The 15,625-nt window shown below is 53.9% G+C and overlaps 2 protein-coding genes across 17 annotated transcripts in view; one reads left to right on the top strand and one right to left on the bottom strand.

Moving 5' to 3' along the window:
* The first annotated feature begins 1,451 nt into the window (after positions 1–1,451).
* Positions 1,452–12,302, top strand: LOC122393596 (ras-related protein Rab-21-like). Of its 4 annotated transcripts, none has more exons than XM_043389815.1 (5): positions 1,452–1,542; positions 6,113–6,262; positions 6,493–6,660; positions 9,829–9,947; positions 10,688–12,302. In XM_043389815.1, exons 2-5 carry the CDS (start codon positions 6,116–6,118, stop codon positions 10,896–10,898), a joined length of 645 nt encoding a protein of 214 aa, XP_043245750.1. In that variant the 5' UTR covers positions 1,452–1,542; positions 6,113–6,115; the 3' UTR covers positions 10,899–12,302. The 4 variants fall into 4 exon arrangements, with proteins under 4 accessions (XP_043245750.1, XP_043245741.1, XP_043245732.1 ...); XM_043389806.1 differs by having other exon boundaries at positions 1,458–1,542; positions 6,110–6,262; XM_043389797.1 differs by lacking the exon at positions 1,452–1,542 and adding an exon at positions 4,981–5,029.
* LOC122393519 (protein phosphatase 1 regulatory subunit 12B-like) overlaps positions 11,164–15,625 on the bottom strand; it is a 33,010-nt gene continuing 28,548 nt past the window's right edge. For 4 of the 13 annotated variants that reach the window (XM_043389651.1, XM_043389697.1, XM_043389640.1 and 1 more), the window contains 4 exons: positions 15,373–15,480; positions 14,901–14,990; positions 14,596–14,739; positions 11,164–11,762 (listed from right to left, as the gene is read on the bottom strand). In XM_043389651.1, coding sequence (XP_043245586.1) covers positions 14,620–14,739; positions 14,901–14,990; positions 15,373–15,480 — 318 coding nt within the window. In that variant the 3' untranslated portion in view covers positions 11,164–11,762; positions 14,596–14,619. The remainder of the gene's footprint in view (positions 11,763–14,595; positions 14,740–14,900; positions 14,991–15,372; positions 15,481–15,625) is intronic. The other 9 variants (XM_043389737.1, XM_043389729.1, XM_043389670.1 and 6 more) reach the window with 3 other exon arrangements.

Consider the following 15,625-nt stretch of genomic DNA (forward strand, 5'->3'; position numbering starts at 1 on the left):
ATTTAAGGTCGGCCCGCCATATTTACGAAGTTACGGAGGTTTGAATTTCAAGGTCATTTGGGTGAGCCCCTGCGATTTCCATCAATATTGGTATACGGACATATTACATCCTCCTCGTTACAAATATCATGAAAGTTAAGCTCGGCCCGCCATATTTTTCAAGTTATTGAGTCACAAAGTTACGGAATTTCAAGGTCATTCGGAGAGCCCCTCCGATTTTCGTCAAAATTCGTATGCGGACACATTACATGCTCCTCATTACGAATATCGTAAAAGCTAAGCTCGGCCCGCACTATTTCAAAAGTTACTGACGTTTGAAACTCACTGAAATTCAAACATCTCTAACTTTTGAAATAGTGCGGGCCGAGCTTAGCTTTTACGATATTCGTAATGAGGAGCATGTAATGTGTCTGCATACAAATTTTGACGAAAATCGCAGGGGCTCTCCGAATGACCTTAAAATTCCGTAACTTTGTGACTCCGTAACTTGAAAAATATGGCGGGCCGAGCTTAACTTTTGTGATATTTGTAATGAGGAGGATGTAATATGTCCGTATACCAATTTTGACGGAAATCGCGGGGCTCACCCAAATGACCTTGAAATTCAAACCTCCGTAACTTCGTAAATCTGGCGGGCCGAGCTTAAATTTTGTGATATTCGTAATGAGGAGCATCTAGAGTGTCCGTACACAAATTTTGACGGAAATCGCAGGGGCTCTCCCGAATGACCTTGAAATTCAAACATCCGTAACTTCGTAAATATGGCGGGCCGAGCTTAGATTTTGGGTGCATCGTAATCAGAGCCCTGTTCGGGCAGCGCATCCTACTGCAAAATTTTGCACCACGCATGCGCATAGGGGTCTCTCGGGTGCCAGGCTCCGCCCTTCGGCGTATGACGTCACATGTGTGACGTCGGCACGCGCAAAATCTTTCAGTTTTGCGCAACAAGAAAATAGGAGCTGCAGGAGGCGAAAGTGGCGCGAATTAAAGTTTACCGTCCTATATTTCTTATTGTAAGCGGTTTGAATGCTGTTTTTTGGGTATCATTATCACTTTTTTCAGTGGCACATTGCTATTAACCACATTTGAACGCATTTTATTCAGTTTTTGAACGAAAACCACCAGTCCATCCGCGCCACGGTTCGTCACGCGTCGAATAATGGCTGCCGCGGCCCTCGGCTCTGGCGGCCCGGCGGAGAGTGGGCGGAGCCAGTGGCTGACGTCATTCCAAGTGTGCCGTCACACGCTGCAAAATATTTTGCGCGGACCCGAACAGGGCTCAGGACGTTACGTACTATCCACTGACCAAGTTTGCTCCAAATCGTAGGGGCTCACCTGATTCCGAATCTTAGATTATAGATTAGGATTCACTTACATCTAACTTGACGACCGTGTTTTTACATGTGATATTCTGACCGTTCGCAGTTGTTGACAAAAAAATTGAACACTACGGTTTGTCTTGGATTTTGTAAATCTGTAACCTGTCATTAGTTTTTTTTTTGGTCAATTTGGCACTGTGCTGTTTGTTGTGGCGTTTGACTGGTACGTTTTTTGTATTTAATGTATTTTGTTACCTATTTGTCCCATATTTATGATATGGATCACTAAGGGGAGGTGACTGCCTACTCATTGGATGTTTGTACCGCAGCCCATCCGGCTCCGCTGAAGACAGTATCAACCAGATGAACCAACTCATCCGTCAAGCATGTTCCGAGACCTTCTCACACATAGTGTTCGTGGGTGACTTCAATCTCCCCCAGATTGACTGGTCGACACAAAGCTCTCCGGCTCCTGCAGGTCACAGTTGCCATTCATTTATTGACACCATCCAGGACTGCTTCCTCTTTCAACATGTCCTCCACCCAACTCGTTATCGACATGGTGAAGCTCCCAGCATCCTGGACCTGATCTTCTCCAAAGAAGAAGGCATGGTGAAGGGGCTGGAATATCTTCCGGGACTTGGAAGTAGCGACCATGTGATGCTGCAGTTTACGGTCACCTGCTCCCCATTAGCAGGTGCTTACACCAGGATTTGCTCTGACCGCATTAACTTCAACTGGCTATCTAGCGTTCTTCAAGATGTTGATTGGTCTCCGATGGCTGCCATGGATCTGGACGGCGCCTATGCATTCTTCAAAACACAGCTTGTGAATGCCATCCAATCATGCTCATCCAAGAGGAAGAAACATGCAAATGTGAACTTCTACATGAATCGCCAGGCTTTCCAGCTGAGGAAAAAGAAGAAGTTGCTTTGGAGCACCTACTGTCGTACCCAGAGCCTGCTTGATCACGCCCGCTTCAAGCGCTGCAGCAATGAGCTGAGGAGGCTGACCAGGAGTCTTCGCAAGGATTATGAGAGGAAACTTGCTGCAGACCTAAAGCACAACCCAAAAGGATTCTGGAGGTACACCAACACCAGACTCCGGACCAGAAGCCATCTTGCAACCATGAAGGACAAAGACGGCTCTGTTGTCTCAGATAGCCAGAAGATTGCAAACATCTTGAACAGTTTCTTTGGCAGTGTCTTCACGGTTGAAGGACCTGGCACTACACCGACTCTAGACGGCAGCTTCAACGGTCCGTCACTGGAAGATGTCGATGTGTCTCCCCAGAAGGTTGAAGCAAAACTGGCTGCACTTAACCCACGAAGCTCCCCAGGGCCTGACAGTATCCGACCCAGTGTACTTCGTAACTCTGCGAGCGTCTTATCTTACCCCCTCAGTCTCCTCTTCAGGAAATCTCTGGACTCTGGATGTCTACCCGCAGAGTGGAAGACAGGGGAGATAACGCCCATCTTCAAAAAAGGAGATCGTCAGGAGCCAACAAGCTACAGACCCGTGAGTCTCACTGCAGTGCCGTGCAAAGTGCTTGAGTCACTGGTAAGGGACAGCCTACTTGCACACCTAACCTCAACTGGCCAGCTACATCAGGCTCAGCATGGGTTTCTCCCCAAAAGGTCTTGCACCTCACAGCTCCTGGGGGTGATTGAGGACTGGACTGCTGCCATGGAAGAGGGAGTTCCTGTTGATGTGGCGTACTTAGACTTTGCCAAGGCATTCGATTCGGTACCACACAAGCGACTCCTAGGCAAGTTGAGGTCTTATGGTGTGTCGGGTCGACTCCTGAACTGGATCCAGGCCTTCCTGTTTGAGCGCCTTCAAAGGGTGGTTGTTCGGGGATGCAAGTCAGCCTGGGCTCCAGTAACAAGCGGCATTCCGCAAGGCACCGTCCTCGGTCCTGCACTTTTCACAGTGTATGTGAACGACATGCCAGCACAGGTCACCAACACAGTGAAGATGTTCGCAGACGATACCAAGCTGTACTGCAAGATGACTGCAAACCACGATGGCCTGCAGGACGACATCGACGCTCTGGTCCGCTGGTCGGAGACATGGCTGCTCCCCTTCAATGGTGCGAAGTGCAAGACCATGCACCTAGGCTTCCACAACCCAGACCGCACGTACCACTTGAATGGAACTGCTGTCGCCACCTGCGAGGAGGAACGAGACCTAGGTATTATCATCGACAGGCAGCTAAGATTCCACAAGCAGACAGCCGCTGCCGCCGCCAAGGCTTCACAGATACTCGCAGTGATCCGTCGGTCGTTTGCGAACCTGGATGAGTTCACTTTACCTCTTCTTTTCAAGGCCTTAGTCCGACCCTTCCTCGAGTTTGGGAACGCCATCTGGGGTCCATTCTCCAAAGAAGACCAGAAGAGACTGGAGAGGGTGCAGCGACGCGCGACCCGCCTGATCACGGACCTCAGAGACCTGCCGTACCCTGACAGGCTTCGCCGCCTCGGCCTCCCATCGCTGCACTACCGCCGTCGTCGTGGAGATATGGTGACCGTGTACCAGCTCTTCCACGGACTTCTGGATCTGCCGCTTGAGTCACTGCTGACGAGACACGAAGCGCAAAACACGCGAGGCCACCAGTGGAAGCTGAGGAAGCCAAACGCCAAGCATCTTTCTCGCAGGAACGCGTTCAGCGTCAGAATCATCAACGATTGGAACGCCCTGCCAAGAGACGTTGTCGCTGCTGAATCGCTGTCGTCTTTCAAGGCGCGGCTGGACCGGCACTGTTCGAGCGTGATGTTCGACATCCCTACCCTGTACTAAGGACCATAGCCTCTCCGATTATGCCTTTCACTCGATACGAGCGGGACCCATAGGCCGAGTGGCCTTATAACCCGATGACCAACTAAGGTAAGGTAAGGTAAGGTGGATCGATTGCTCTGGCTCAGGCTGTCTGTTTTGCACTTATATTTTATATTGATATAGGTAAGCACCTACCTAGTTCAGAATGGAGGTTGGCGATGAGCCAGTCCATTATATTGAGTTATTATATTGAGTCAGTTAATTATATTGAGTCTGCAAAGTATGGCAAATTCAACGAGATCTCGTCGGTGCAGACGTGGCTTGGTGCGGTGCAGATTTATTGAAGTGAGTTGTGGAATTGACTGAGTGACAGATATGACAGACGAGATGAGATAGATGAGGGAAAAAAATGTTGGAGCTTCAACATCACCTAATGCAGTGTGCTCCCGGGTCTAAATGAGTGCGTGGTGGTGGTGGTCAGAACGGACTGCCAGTGCTGTTGGTCCCATCAATCACGTGGGATGTCAGTAAGTTCACACTCTTTGCACTCTTGCAACTCGAAACGCACCGGTTGGCTTTGCGAGGCGCCGGCGGTAGTGTGAGAGAAATGAGCACGGCCGATGAGAGGGCCAGAAAATCACCCCTCCGCCGCTTCAAGCTGAAGCAGTCAAATGCAGACAATTTATCGGGTACGTTCGACGCATCTGAGTTTGCTGCACTTTGCACTCATCAGCATTCGTAAACGAGGTGCGCTCGGCTCATGTAGCTGGTGCTCATGTAGCGGGTTCGTGTGGATTTTTTGTAGTCTCAGATTAGGTACCTACTCTTTGGTGCAGATTTTCCGGCTCTGTTGAAGGATTGGTGCGAATTTTAAACTTGGACCAGTGCGCCTCATCGACCTGCGAGCCTTACTTTGCAGACTGGGTGATTAGGTAAGCGGAAGCCTGCCTTGTTAACTGCACAAAAATTTGTGAAGCTCAGTTGGGCAACAGCTGGCTGATGATTGCATGTTTTTATTTGCTGCTCTAAAAAAATATATATATTTTGGTGTCAAAACATTGTAAATATCAAAGAGGGTAAATAATTTTATTGTCCCTTGCTATGGTCGTGATACATTAACATGAGTGTACTGTGTCCTAAACAGTTGGTTTCAGGGTGTAGTTTTATGGCTAACAAATTGCACTGATTTAATGTTAATTCGGTAACTTGGGGAAAGATGCCCCCTACCCTGATGGAGAAAGACGCCCCCCTAAATCTGTAGGCTGTCCTTCAAGCAACCTGTCAAATCATTTATTACATACTTGTGATGAGAGACAAAAGCCGATCTGGGACTATTGAGAGTCCATTACGGTTGGGTGCTTCCCATGCCGGTCTCGCGGCCCAAACAGCGACTTTTTAGGCGGCATCGGACTCTGAGAGCCCTCACGACGGTCTCTGTGGGCCCCATTATTGGCTCCAAGGCCCCTCACGACATCCTTTGAGGGCTCCCACGCTGGCTGGACTATGATAGCCCTAACGATGACCTCTGAAGCCCCTTACGACTACTTTTGAGGGCCCTTACGATGACGTTTAGTGTCTACTGCAGGCTCGAAGGGACTACTGACTGATTCGTTCTGGCGATTCACGTGCACGTTTATGTCACTTATAGTGCAGGGGGCATCTCCCCCAACGCCAGGGACGCCTTTCCCATCCTGTGGGGTAAGATGCCCCTTTTTCACTCTCTCAGGAAATGCTTAATAGCAAAAAAGTTATCATTTCAGACAAGAAAGTGTGATATTTTTGGAGAAAAATGATGTCGGCTTCCGTTGAAACTCCAAGTTTTTGCTTCCCGATTGTCATTTTCGAATAATATATGACATTGCAAACCCCTGGGCATCTTACCCCACTCTCCCCTACCCATAAATGAATTTCATGCTGATATCAATATATTCGTTGTTTATGAATTATGTTAACTGCTTTAAAAGAGTCCCTGATATCATGTGTGTTGACCAGTTCCTCACCCTCTCGATCAGCAGAAGATGGCATCACCGGGCGGTACCGCAGCTCGCTCAAACTCAGACAGCTTTAAAGTTGTGCTCCTTGGTGAGGGAGCAGTAGGCAAGACATCAGTGGTTCTCTCTTATGTGGAGGGAAAGTTCAATGAAAAGCACACTACCACTCTGCAGGTATGGTGCTCTGCTGGTATTCATTTATGCTGAAGTGCCTGTAATTTCTATGCACTTCACCTCATTCAGATCTCTAATGCACTTTTACTATTATCATTTTTTAAAGGGTTTTCCTCATTTGTGTCGTTGACCAGATTTGAGATTTCAGCATTGGTTCAAGTGTGTCATTTCATGACCAGAGTTGTGAGGCACCAGTCTTGCAACTGTTGCGACTTTCTGCTCCCTCCCAGGCGTCATTTCTCACCAAGAAGCTGTCGCTGGGAGGACGGCGTGTCACACTGGCCATCTGGGACACGGCCGGCCAGGAGCGGTTTCACGCGCTCGGCCCCATCTACTACCGCGAGTCGCACGGCGCCTGTCTCATCTACGACGTCACTGATGAGGACTCGTTCCAGAAGGTGGGTCAATAGGCACTCCTCCCCAGGCAGGCTCTGTGATACTCTTTCTCTTGTGCCGGCTCGATGGCACCCCTCCTCTTGGGCAGGGTCCGGTGTTAGCCGGTACGGGTACGGACAGTGGATGGGTTGGCTCCCGAGCGTAGAAGTTCCTCGGACGGTCGATTTCTGTCGCTGCCGCACCAGCTAGATGGGCGGTCAGTAGTGTGTTGTTTTGGCACTGTTTGTGACCAGCTGCTGTGAAAGTAGTATTTAGTTTGGTACACGCGAAGGGGGATATCTTGCAGCTGTGTCGATGGACGTTAAAATACCGACACGGAAAATGAAGAATGACGCATAGACAACGGCTAAACGTGCGAATAATTCTATTGTCACCAGCCTGAGTAAGTTCCCTGGCCGGATGTTGACAACTCCTACAAATTGACGATGCAAAGTGCAGCATTTGATCAGTTATTTCTTTTGATGGATTCTTTTCTTATATCTTATCTCTTCTTATAATGAATAGCTACAGTAAGTGAAGTGCATAGTTTGTGTCCTCTGAGACAATTTCATCAGGAATCGGAAGAGCATAATCAATTTTCAGTCGGCTGGATGTTTTGCTGCTATTCATTCTCCGGTCTTACATTCCGTAACGGCTATCAAAACCACGGTGTTCTGTTTCTCGTCTCCGAACATTCAGGAAGCCATGGGGCCGGTGTCTATCTACCATTCATATTTCATTCTGGAATCTGGATGTAATCGGATACACGACATGATGGCATGTGGCCGAAACTCGATCGTATTTATAGCTGCACTACCGCTCGTATTTCGGCGCGTTTTCCAGTGCTGGGTCCTGGTCGGCTAGGGGTGCGTTCCGTCACGGAATTTACATAAGCGGGTGTAGTAGTCTTTGGACAGATCTGTTGCGGCGGAAAGTGGGCTTAGGAGGTACCGATTGCGGGTTTTACGGAGGCAGGGGGTTTGGGCGGATCTGGAGCGGCGGAGCTGTATTTTTTTTTTTTTGCGGCTGGTTGTGGGCCTGGTTCAGGATGCAGGTTTTGTGGGTGGGGTCTGTTGGGGCGGGGTCTGTGGTGGTAGGAACAGGGTCTGGGACGGTGGAAGGTGGGTCTAGGACCGCGGATTCGCATGGTCCGGCATTGGGTCTGTGATGGATTATGAGTCCGGGACGAATCTGCGTTTGTTGGAGTGTGACACGGGGTCTGAGACCTGTGTGGCCCGTATATGTGTTTGGGGCTGCGCCTGCGATCTGTAGCGGCGGCGTGCGTCCCGATCCCCGGCGGTGGCCCTTTGATGTCGGACCGCTGACATCGGAGCCGCCGCGGATTAGCGGCGATCATCTGACTTGTGAGGTCAGCGTGTGGAGGGTGTGGGCAATGGATGCCAGACGTGTGTGGACACTGGACACCCAGCTGTATGTGGAAGGTGTGCACGGTCAGCTGTGTGGAATGTAGATACTGGACGGTCATCCGTACGGCTTGTGTGCCTGCCTGTCGATCGTTGTGTATTCGTTGCTCTAGTTTACTGAGCCCTCGGCTGCATGGGAGGTCTTCGGCACTGACAGAGTGCAGGCGTATATAGGACGAGACCGTCCCCGCTGTATGAAAACAGCCGTCAGAATCACCGAATAGGAACAACCCAGCCAGGGGATACGGTGTGTTTGTTGTGTCCGAACTATAAGTTCATGCTATTCGGGGGGGGGGGGAGGGACGCCGGAAGCTGGTATTGTCAAACCTTCTTCCTCAGACTCGCCCTGGGTTGTTTTCGTTTCTTTTTTTTTTGTCGTTAGTCGTTTGCGTCAGAATCATGAACGTAACTATTCATAGAATTAATGGTGGATGGTGACTGGTGTACCCAGATTCAAGCAAAATCTGTCTGATCAGAGTAGTTCACTTTTCACGTGCTTCCTTTTGAGTAATTTTGATAACATGTTTTTCTCGACGTGACTGTTTAGTGTTTGATCTGTTTTATCTCCTTTTTTTTCACCACGGTTTCGACGCATCTTATCGATGAAGTTTTTGCATCAGAGCCATCCCAGCTACCGAGCCGGGAAAGCAGTTTGTATGTTTCTTGCCTTCGATCGTGCCTGCTGTCCAAGTCTGGTGGCGCCGTGTTAATGACCTCTGTGGAATGGTTGCATTGAATAATCCTCCGAGCCATGTTTCTGGCCTGTTCGGGTGTATTGGTGGGTGGATACAACCGCTGACCACTGCCGACCGGCCGGCTTGCATAACCCGCCGACCTTGAGTTCACGGCAGTCCCGCATAGCGGGTGCAGCACTGAATGTCAACGATGGCTGGTCGGCGCTTCCTCGGTCACGTGCAGTCACTATACCTGCGGATCGAGACGCTGTCTCGGTCGCGTGGAATACGAGCTGCTGACCGGTCCGGCTTCCTTGGTTCCGTATAACGCTACTTGCAGACCGACCAGTGCTACCTTGTTGCCATGATGTATCACTCACCACTTGCTGCTCGCCCGGTGATAGCATGTGCTGATCGTCCGGCTTTTTCGGTTCAATGGTTATGGCATGATTTGACCCGCTGTTCAGCTGGCGAATCGTGAAATCTGCCGATTTATTTTAATTTCCTAACAACACACAGTTCACCCATGGGCCGCTGCGATGTTTATATGTCTATTTCGGTACTTACCGATCTATGTAATTTGTTATCTGAAGTGTCATCTTTTAACGTGATCAAAGCGCTTGTGTTTACTTTGTCACTGATAACCTGACCAGAGTCCTATTCGGGGCGGCATCTGCCGGGCCGTGTGTGGTCGTCGATGGGGCATTTTGGGCTTTTAGGCTTGTTGATCCGGATTTGTGGCGCTGGGCGGGGTGCGCTCAGGTCCGGTCATGGGTGCGTTAGGAGCTCTTCTTTGCTGACTGTGGTCAGTGTTGGTTGAAATTTATGATCAAGGCTATTCGGGACGGCCATTTCACTTCTATCCAGTATGCTCAGTATGTTCTCTTAGTCTAATACTGCGTGCATTTTTGTATTTCCGTCTCCATGCATGTCATCCGCCCTTTGCCCATCCTAAGGTCAAGTTCTATCTCCTCTGTCCTTGTCCCCATCCGTACTTCCTTCTCATCGTGTGAGGTCAACTTACGCTGAGCTACGTCCCAAACTACGTTCTGCGACGTGTCGCTGACGTACCGTTGTGTCTGTGTGCCGCCAGGTGAAGAACTGGGTGCGGGAGCTGCGGAAGATGCTCGGCTCCGAGATCTGCCTGGTCATCTGCGGCAACAAGATCGACCTGGCCAAAGACCGGGTGGTCGAACTCAGCACGGCGCTGGCGTGAGTGACGGGACAGCACGGCCCCGGGGGCCGCGCGCGCCCGGGAGCAGTGGTGGGAGTATGATGGGGGTTTTGTTCACTGTTCACTGTTCAGCGTCAGATAAATGGAATATTATTGCGAATCGTTCTCTACTGAGGTGCTTTCAAAATATGTTTCTGCGTTAGGTTTCGTGCAAACAGTCCGTCGCCCACGAACAGACGACCGGCTTATGTGTGTAGATCTGCAGAGTAATAATTTTCGTAATTTCGTAGTAAGCAGGGTCCACGGGTGCTTATTTCTACGAGTTTGTTGACTTTGATGATTGCTTCAATCATCATAGCTGAATTGACAACAGTTCTCAGTTATCTCAACAGTCAACAGCATGTTTTCTCGCACCCGAATGCTACCGCTCGGCGCTCGGTGTGCTGGCGGGCTGCTATCACCGGTCTTTGTACCTTGACGATGAGAGGCGTGGCGTCACTTTGCTCAGCTGCTGCTCGGGTCTGACTGATAACTTAGGGGGTACCTACATGCTTCCGCTCTATTGTTCTGTCTCTCAACTGATAAACCCTTCAATGTCACGCTCCCAGCTGGGTTAGTCGTTGCCGTGTGGTTCAGCGCCTGGCGGTATGTGCCTTGATGGGTCGCTGGAAGCCCCTTTCGTTCACCGCAAACTACAATCAATCCCCCACTATCAACCACTGAGTGGCTGCCCAAAGTCCTTCCAAGCTCAGCTAACAGCCCTCTCCTCTGCCGCCAGGTACGCCGATTCAGTAGGCGCCAGGCACTTCGAGACCTCAGCCAAGACTGGTGAGGGTATCGAGGAAGTGTTCCTGTTCCTCAGCCAGCAGATGCTGCGCGTGCGGGACTCGCGGGACGCGCCACCCACCGGCTCGCTGCGGCGCAGACAGAACGTCGTCGTTGTCGAGGAGCCGGAGCCAGAGCCGGCCAAGCGCTCCTGCTGCGGCTAGGTGGCGCCGGCGGCAGCGGCCGGCCCGTCTCGGGCAGCGCCGCCGACGCAGCGTCCGTTCGTGTATGTATTTAAGCCCAGAAGTATTTTGTAATCGTGTTTATTGGCGAGCCATTCCGGTGAGTTGTTTCAGCGGTGTCGGGGGGTGCGGGACCGGCCGGCCCGCTGTGGGTAGGGGAGGGGGCGGGTCCGTGTTTTACTGAGCGCCCCTCCGCCGACGCCATGGTGTCACACCTCTCTCCGTGCCACACTAGTCAGAGGCCACCGTGTGTTCTGTGCTTTATTCAGATCGCATCATTCATTTCAATATTAATATTTTAATAACTAAATAAAAGGCGAGCAGCAGTTGCCGAGACTCTGTGTTATCCGGCGACAGGCGGGCAGACAGGCGGACACGCGTGTGACCTGGCGCGGGCGGGCGTGTGACACTCGGCGCGCCCACGCGCATTGCACGGGCCGGGCACCCACCAGACACGAAGGTAGCCTACATACGGAAAAACAGCCACTCGCTCGCTTCACGCGCATTGTACAAGGTATAAATAACTTTACAGAGGCACATTATATCGGCGCCGCCGGCGGCCGCACGCACGCGCGCGCGCACGGCAGGGCTAGCGGACGGGACGGGCGGGGAGCGGGGGACGGGGGCGGGGGGCGACTGTCTGCAGCGGGTTACGGCCGGGCGGCGCGCTCCGCGGGCGCGTGCGGCGGCGCGCCGGCGCGCAAGGCACTGACGGCGGCGGCGATGACTAGACGAGGCGGCGGCCGGCGGCCGGGCGGGTCACTTGGACAGCTTGGATATCACCCGTATGAGCGCGCCGTTCTCGTCCCGCAGCTTCTTGTTTTGCGCCTTCAGCTCCTCCATTTCCTGCGGCGGCGGGGGGGGGGAGGGCGTCAGCCTGTGGCGCACACAGGAGGCCCACACACTCACACACAGGCGAGCTATCCCGCCGGCCGGCACCTGCCAGCTCTGTTTATCCCTGTTGACCGCTCTGCCGATTGATGACACAGAAATACCCGACCCGAGCTGGCACCCAGAGAACGGGCAGAGCCGATGAATGGTCCGCGTGCCAGCAGCTGCGAGTGTCGAGACAGGACGGGACGTGTGATTGTGTTTATGATTGTGATTGTGTGATTGTGTTCTGGCATACACTCTCAGGACAGTGAGCGCGAGAGTGTATGTCAGGGCAGAAGGGGTGCGAAAAAGATGGCACTCGGCATTACTCGGGCATGGATCCTGCCCCGCACATGTATCATGTGGTGTAACTAGGTCGTGAAGAAGGTCGATTGTTTTGATTTGTTCTGACAATCTGTGTTTATGGTGTTCATGGTGGTACTGTAATTATATTGTAATGAGTAATTGTGTCCAGTCGCTTTCACTGTTGTAAAATATAATCGTACGCAAATACACCACTATTTTGACTAATGCCGCTGGTCTACTGAGCTGGATGTTGTGATAGGATGATCGGATGTGGGAGAAGTGATGGCCCCATCCGGTGAACATTGTTGGCTCGGCCACGGTCAGCAGAAGTGGAATCTTGCTGTCGGCCCGGGTCAGGAAACAAGAGGGCAAATCAGGGAGAGGCTGGGTGCTGGACACAGGTCAGCGGCAGCCCTGGTTAGCCGGACACGGCTGTCTGCTTAGCCCGGCAGTTGGGGCTGACAGCTCGGCCCGGCTGGCCGGCAGTCCCGGCTGCCATCTCCGCTGGACAGACAGACATTCCGTACTGACAGTCGCTGTGGAGCCGGGTCGACCGTCCGGTGACGCACGGGGACCTTCACCCTGCGGCCGCCGGCGGGGCGCCGACAGGTGGCCTGGTCAGTGGAGCGGCCAGCTCACCGGCCGATGACGCCATCGGCGACCGGCAGCCGCCAACGACAACACAGCCGGGGAGGTGGGGAGGGGTGCAGGGTCACCACGGGGGCAGCGGGCGGCGGTTCACCGTGAGTGTTGGTGCGGCCAATCACACTGCTCACATCATCCCGTGCGTGACCCGACACCTCGTGGTGAACCAAATAGATCAACAACCCCACGCGAGACACCGAGACAACATCCTGCAAGCACAACTCTCCCTGCCATATCGCACCTAACTCCACGCCGGCACCACACAGGCAGCCATTCCAGGCGAAGTTTACGAGACACACTATTTATACACCAAAACTCCGGGCAGGTTGTTAAGGAGTGCGGGCCGTCAAAACTGGCGGCGCCGCTCGGGGGACTGACGGGGGCGGTCGTTTGACCTCCGGACGCCGTGCTGGAGCCGTGCTGACACTGTCCGTTGTGCCGCACATACACACGGGGACGGTGTTAGTACAAACACACGCACACACGCACGCAGGGACGGACGAGTTTAGACACAGTTGCGAGCTGCCAGAGCGGGGAGGGACGCATGAACCCGGACCGGACCGGCGGATGGCCAGCGAGCGTCTCACGGAGGTGCCGACAATCCTTCCTAGGACAGCGTAAATCATCAGGGCGAGACATATTCGCCAGGCAAACGCAGAGACACTTTCGACAGCCTAGTCTTCGGGCTGGAGCAGTGTCTCTACAGAGGACGGCGTTTGGCAGTTAGGCCACGCTGACCATTCGTCCTTTGTCGTTGTCACTTGTCCCCTAGCTCGGGGACCAGATGGGGCACCCAGGGGCGCAGGAAGGGCGTCCGGGTGCCCCCCGCGGTACCGTGACGGTTCGGCTGGCTGCCGCGCGGCCGTCCCTAGCGGAGGCGGTTGGTGTTGGCGCGGGGACGCTCTGCAAACGTCCCTCATCGCCGGCCGTCCCGCCAGCATATCGTCGCCGTGAGAAAACACTCATAAAACGGGGAGTGCGCCCCAGACTGACGCGTCAGGGTCAACCGGCCGTCAAGGCCAAGGGCTAGCGGCACTACCAAAGTGGCAATCAGCGGCCAAGAAAACATCGCTAAAACATCGGATGTTGATCATCAAAATGTTATTTTGACGTGCAGCGTCGATGGATCTCTTGGCGAGCCGTATCGCTCGCCGGTATCTTGGACTACATGATTGCCGTCAGTGTTGTCGATCACGTGAGTGGTAGACTGAAGACACCGGGCAATCGCACGGCTACAAACAATCGACGTGCCAGCCGTCATGTCCGCAGGCCTATAACCCCGAGCGGGCGGAGGTTTTGGCTCGGAGACTGGCCAATCAACGTGAGAACACCGGGTCAGGATAAAGGTGGGACTCAGAGGAGCGGGGTTAGGGACGGCCGCTAAAATGACTTCAGTGACAAGTCAGTGACTTCAGTCACCGCATCAGCCAGCGGGACAGACCAGAAATCAGTCCAATGATTGGACGTGAGCGTCACAATTCTTCGGCCATCAGCGGTTGTTGCGCCCGTCGCCCAGGCAGAGCAGACAGCCCACTGAAGTTGGCCCCACACTGACTTCAATGTCAGCCTGATCGGACGACGCGATCCCAGCCGCGCTCTACAAAAACTGATTTTCAAAACACCGCAGCTCTACCCTACTCTACCAGCTAAGGGACCGATCTACTATTTCAAAAACCGAGGGTAGGCAGTCTACTGGGCGAGGATCCGTCCCGAGGGCGGTTCGGACCGGCCGAACCCGGCCGCCCAAACAGCGTGCTATGCCGGCGGCGCGGCGGGCGGGCGGGCCTGGGTTAGGTGCAGGCGGCGGGCGGCCACACAGCACAGCATACGGCGCGGCCAGCGCGACCGCTCTCACCGGCGCTCGCCAGCGCTCTGGAGGCTACTTGCGCGGCGCACCGCCGCCGGCCGCCGCCGCGTTAGTGAGCTTCGAGACGACGCGGGTCAGCGCGCGATTCTCGGCCTTCAATTTCTCGTTCTCGGCTTTCAGTTTTTGCAATTGCTGAAACATGGAGACAGTGTTGGCAGAGCCGGCGCGCCGGGCGACGGTGGGAGCCGTTAGCACGCGCTCACTCCCCGGGCCCGCCCGGCGGCGGCGGCGTCCCCGCACACACGCACACACGCACGTGGACACACGGGCTGACAGCCGCGCTCGCTAGTTACCTTCAGCTCCTCCTCCATCTCGGAGAGTTTGCGCTCGAGGGCACGCTTCTCGCGCCGGTCCGACTCGGCGGCGGCGGCGCGGCCGCTACTCTGTGAGGCGGGCACGGCAGGCGGTCAGCGGTCAGGCGTTACGCGAGCTCCGTCAGCCGTACGGCGGTCCCAGCGGCCGACACGACACGACAATCAGAGAGCGGCAGTGAGAAACGACAGCGCAGCCGAGCAGCAAACGGTCAGACAGCGACAGCCCCGAGAGACAGTCAGCGGCCAAACAGCCGGCAACAGACAAAAAACGCTGCACTGACTGATAGCAGAGACAGTGGGCGCGGAGCCGAGGCGCGGGCAGGGCGGCAGGCAGCTCTACTCACCTGCCTCGAACGCCTTCTGAGCTCCCTCCTTCCCTCCCCTGACTAACCCGTGACACCACCAGCGTCCAGCGCATCTGTATAGGGACTGGTACAGACGCATCACTTACCACTTGTAGCGCCTTGTCGAGGTTGAGCTTGGCGTCCCGGCAGTCGGCCTGAGCCTCGGCCAACCGCTGCTGGAGCTTGTCGTTCTCGACCATCGCTGCCTCGTACAACTGCCGGGGAGATGACGGCGGCGTCAGTATAGCAACGACATAAACAGGGTCTGTGCAGGTCTGCTAACGGGACCGAGGTGGGCATCAGTGTAACTACAGAAAGGAGAAGGCGTCCGCACGGTGTTAAAATAGCTCATACAGCAGT

The sequence above is a fragment of the Amphibalanus amphitrite genome, unplaced genomic scaffold, assembly GCF_019059575.1.
Source record: "Amphibalanus amphitrite isolate SeventyFive unplaced genomic scaffold, NRLGWU_Aamphi_draft 000025F_arrow, whole genome shotgun sequence".
In the NCBI taxonomy this organism is placed as follows: domain Eukaryota; kingdom Metazoa; phylum Arthropoda; class Thecostraca; order Balanomorpha; family Balanidae; genus Amphibalanus; species Amphibalanus amphitrite.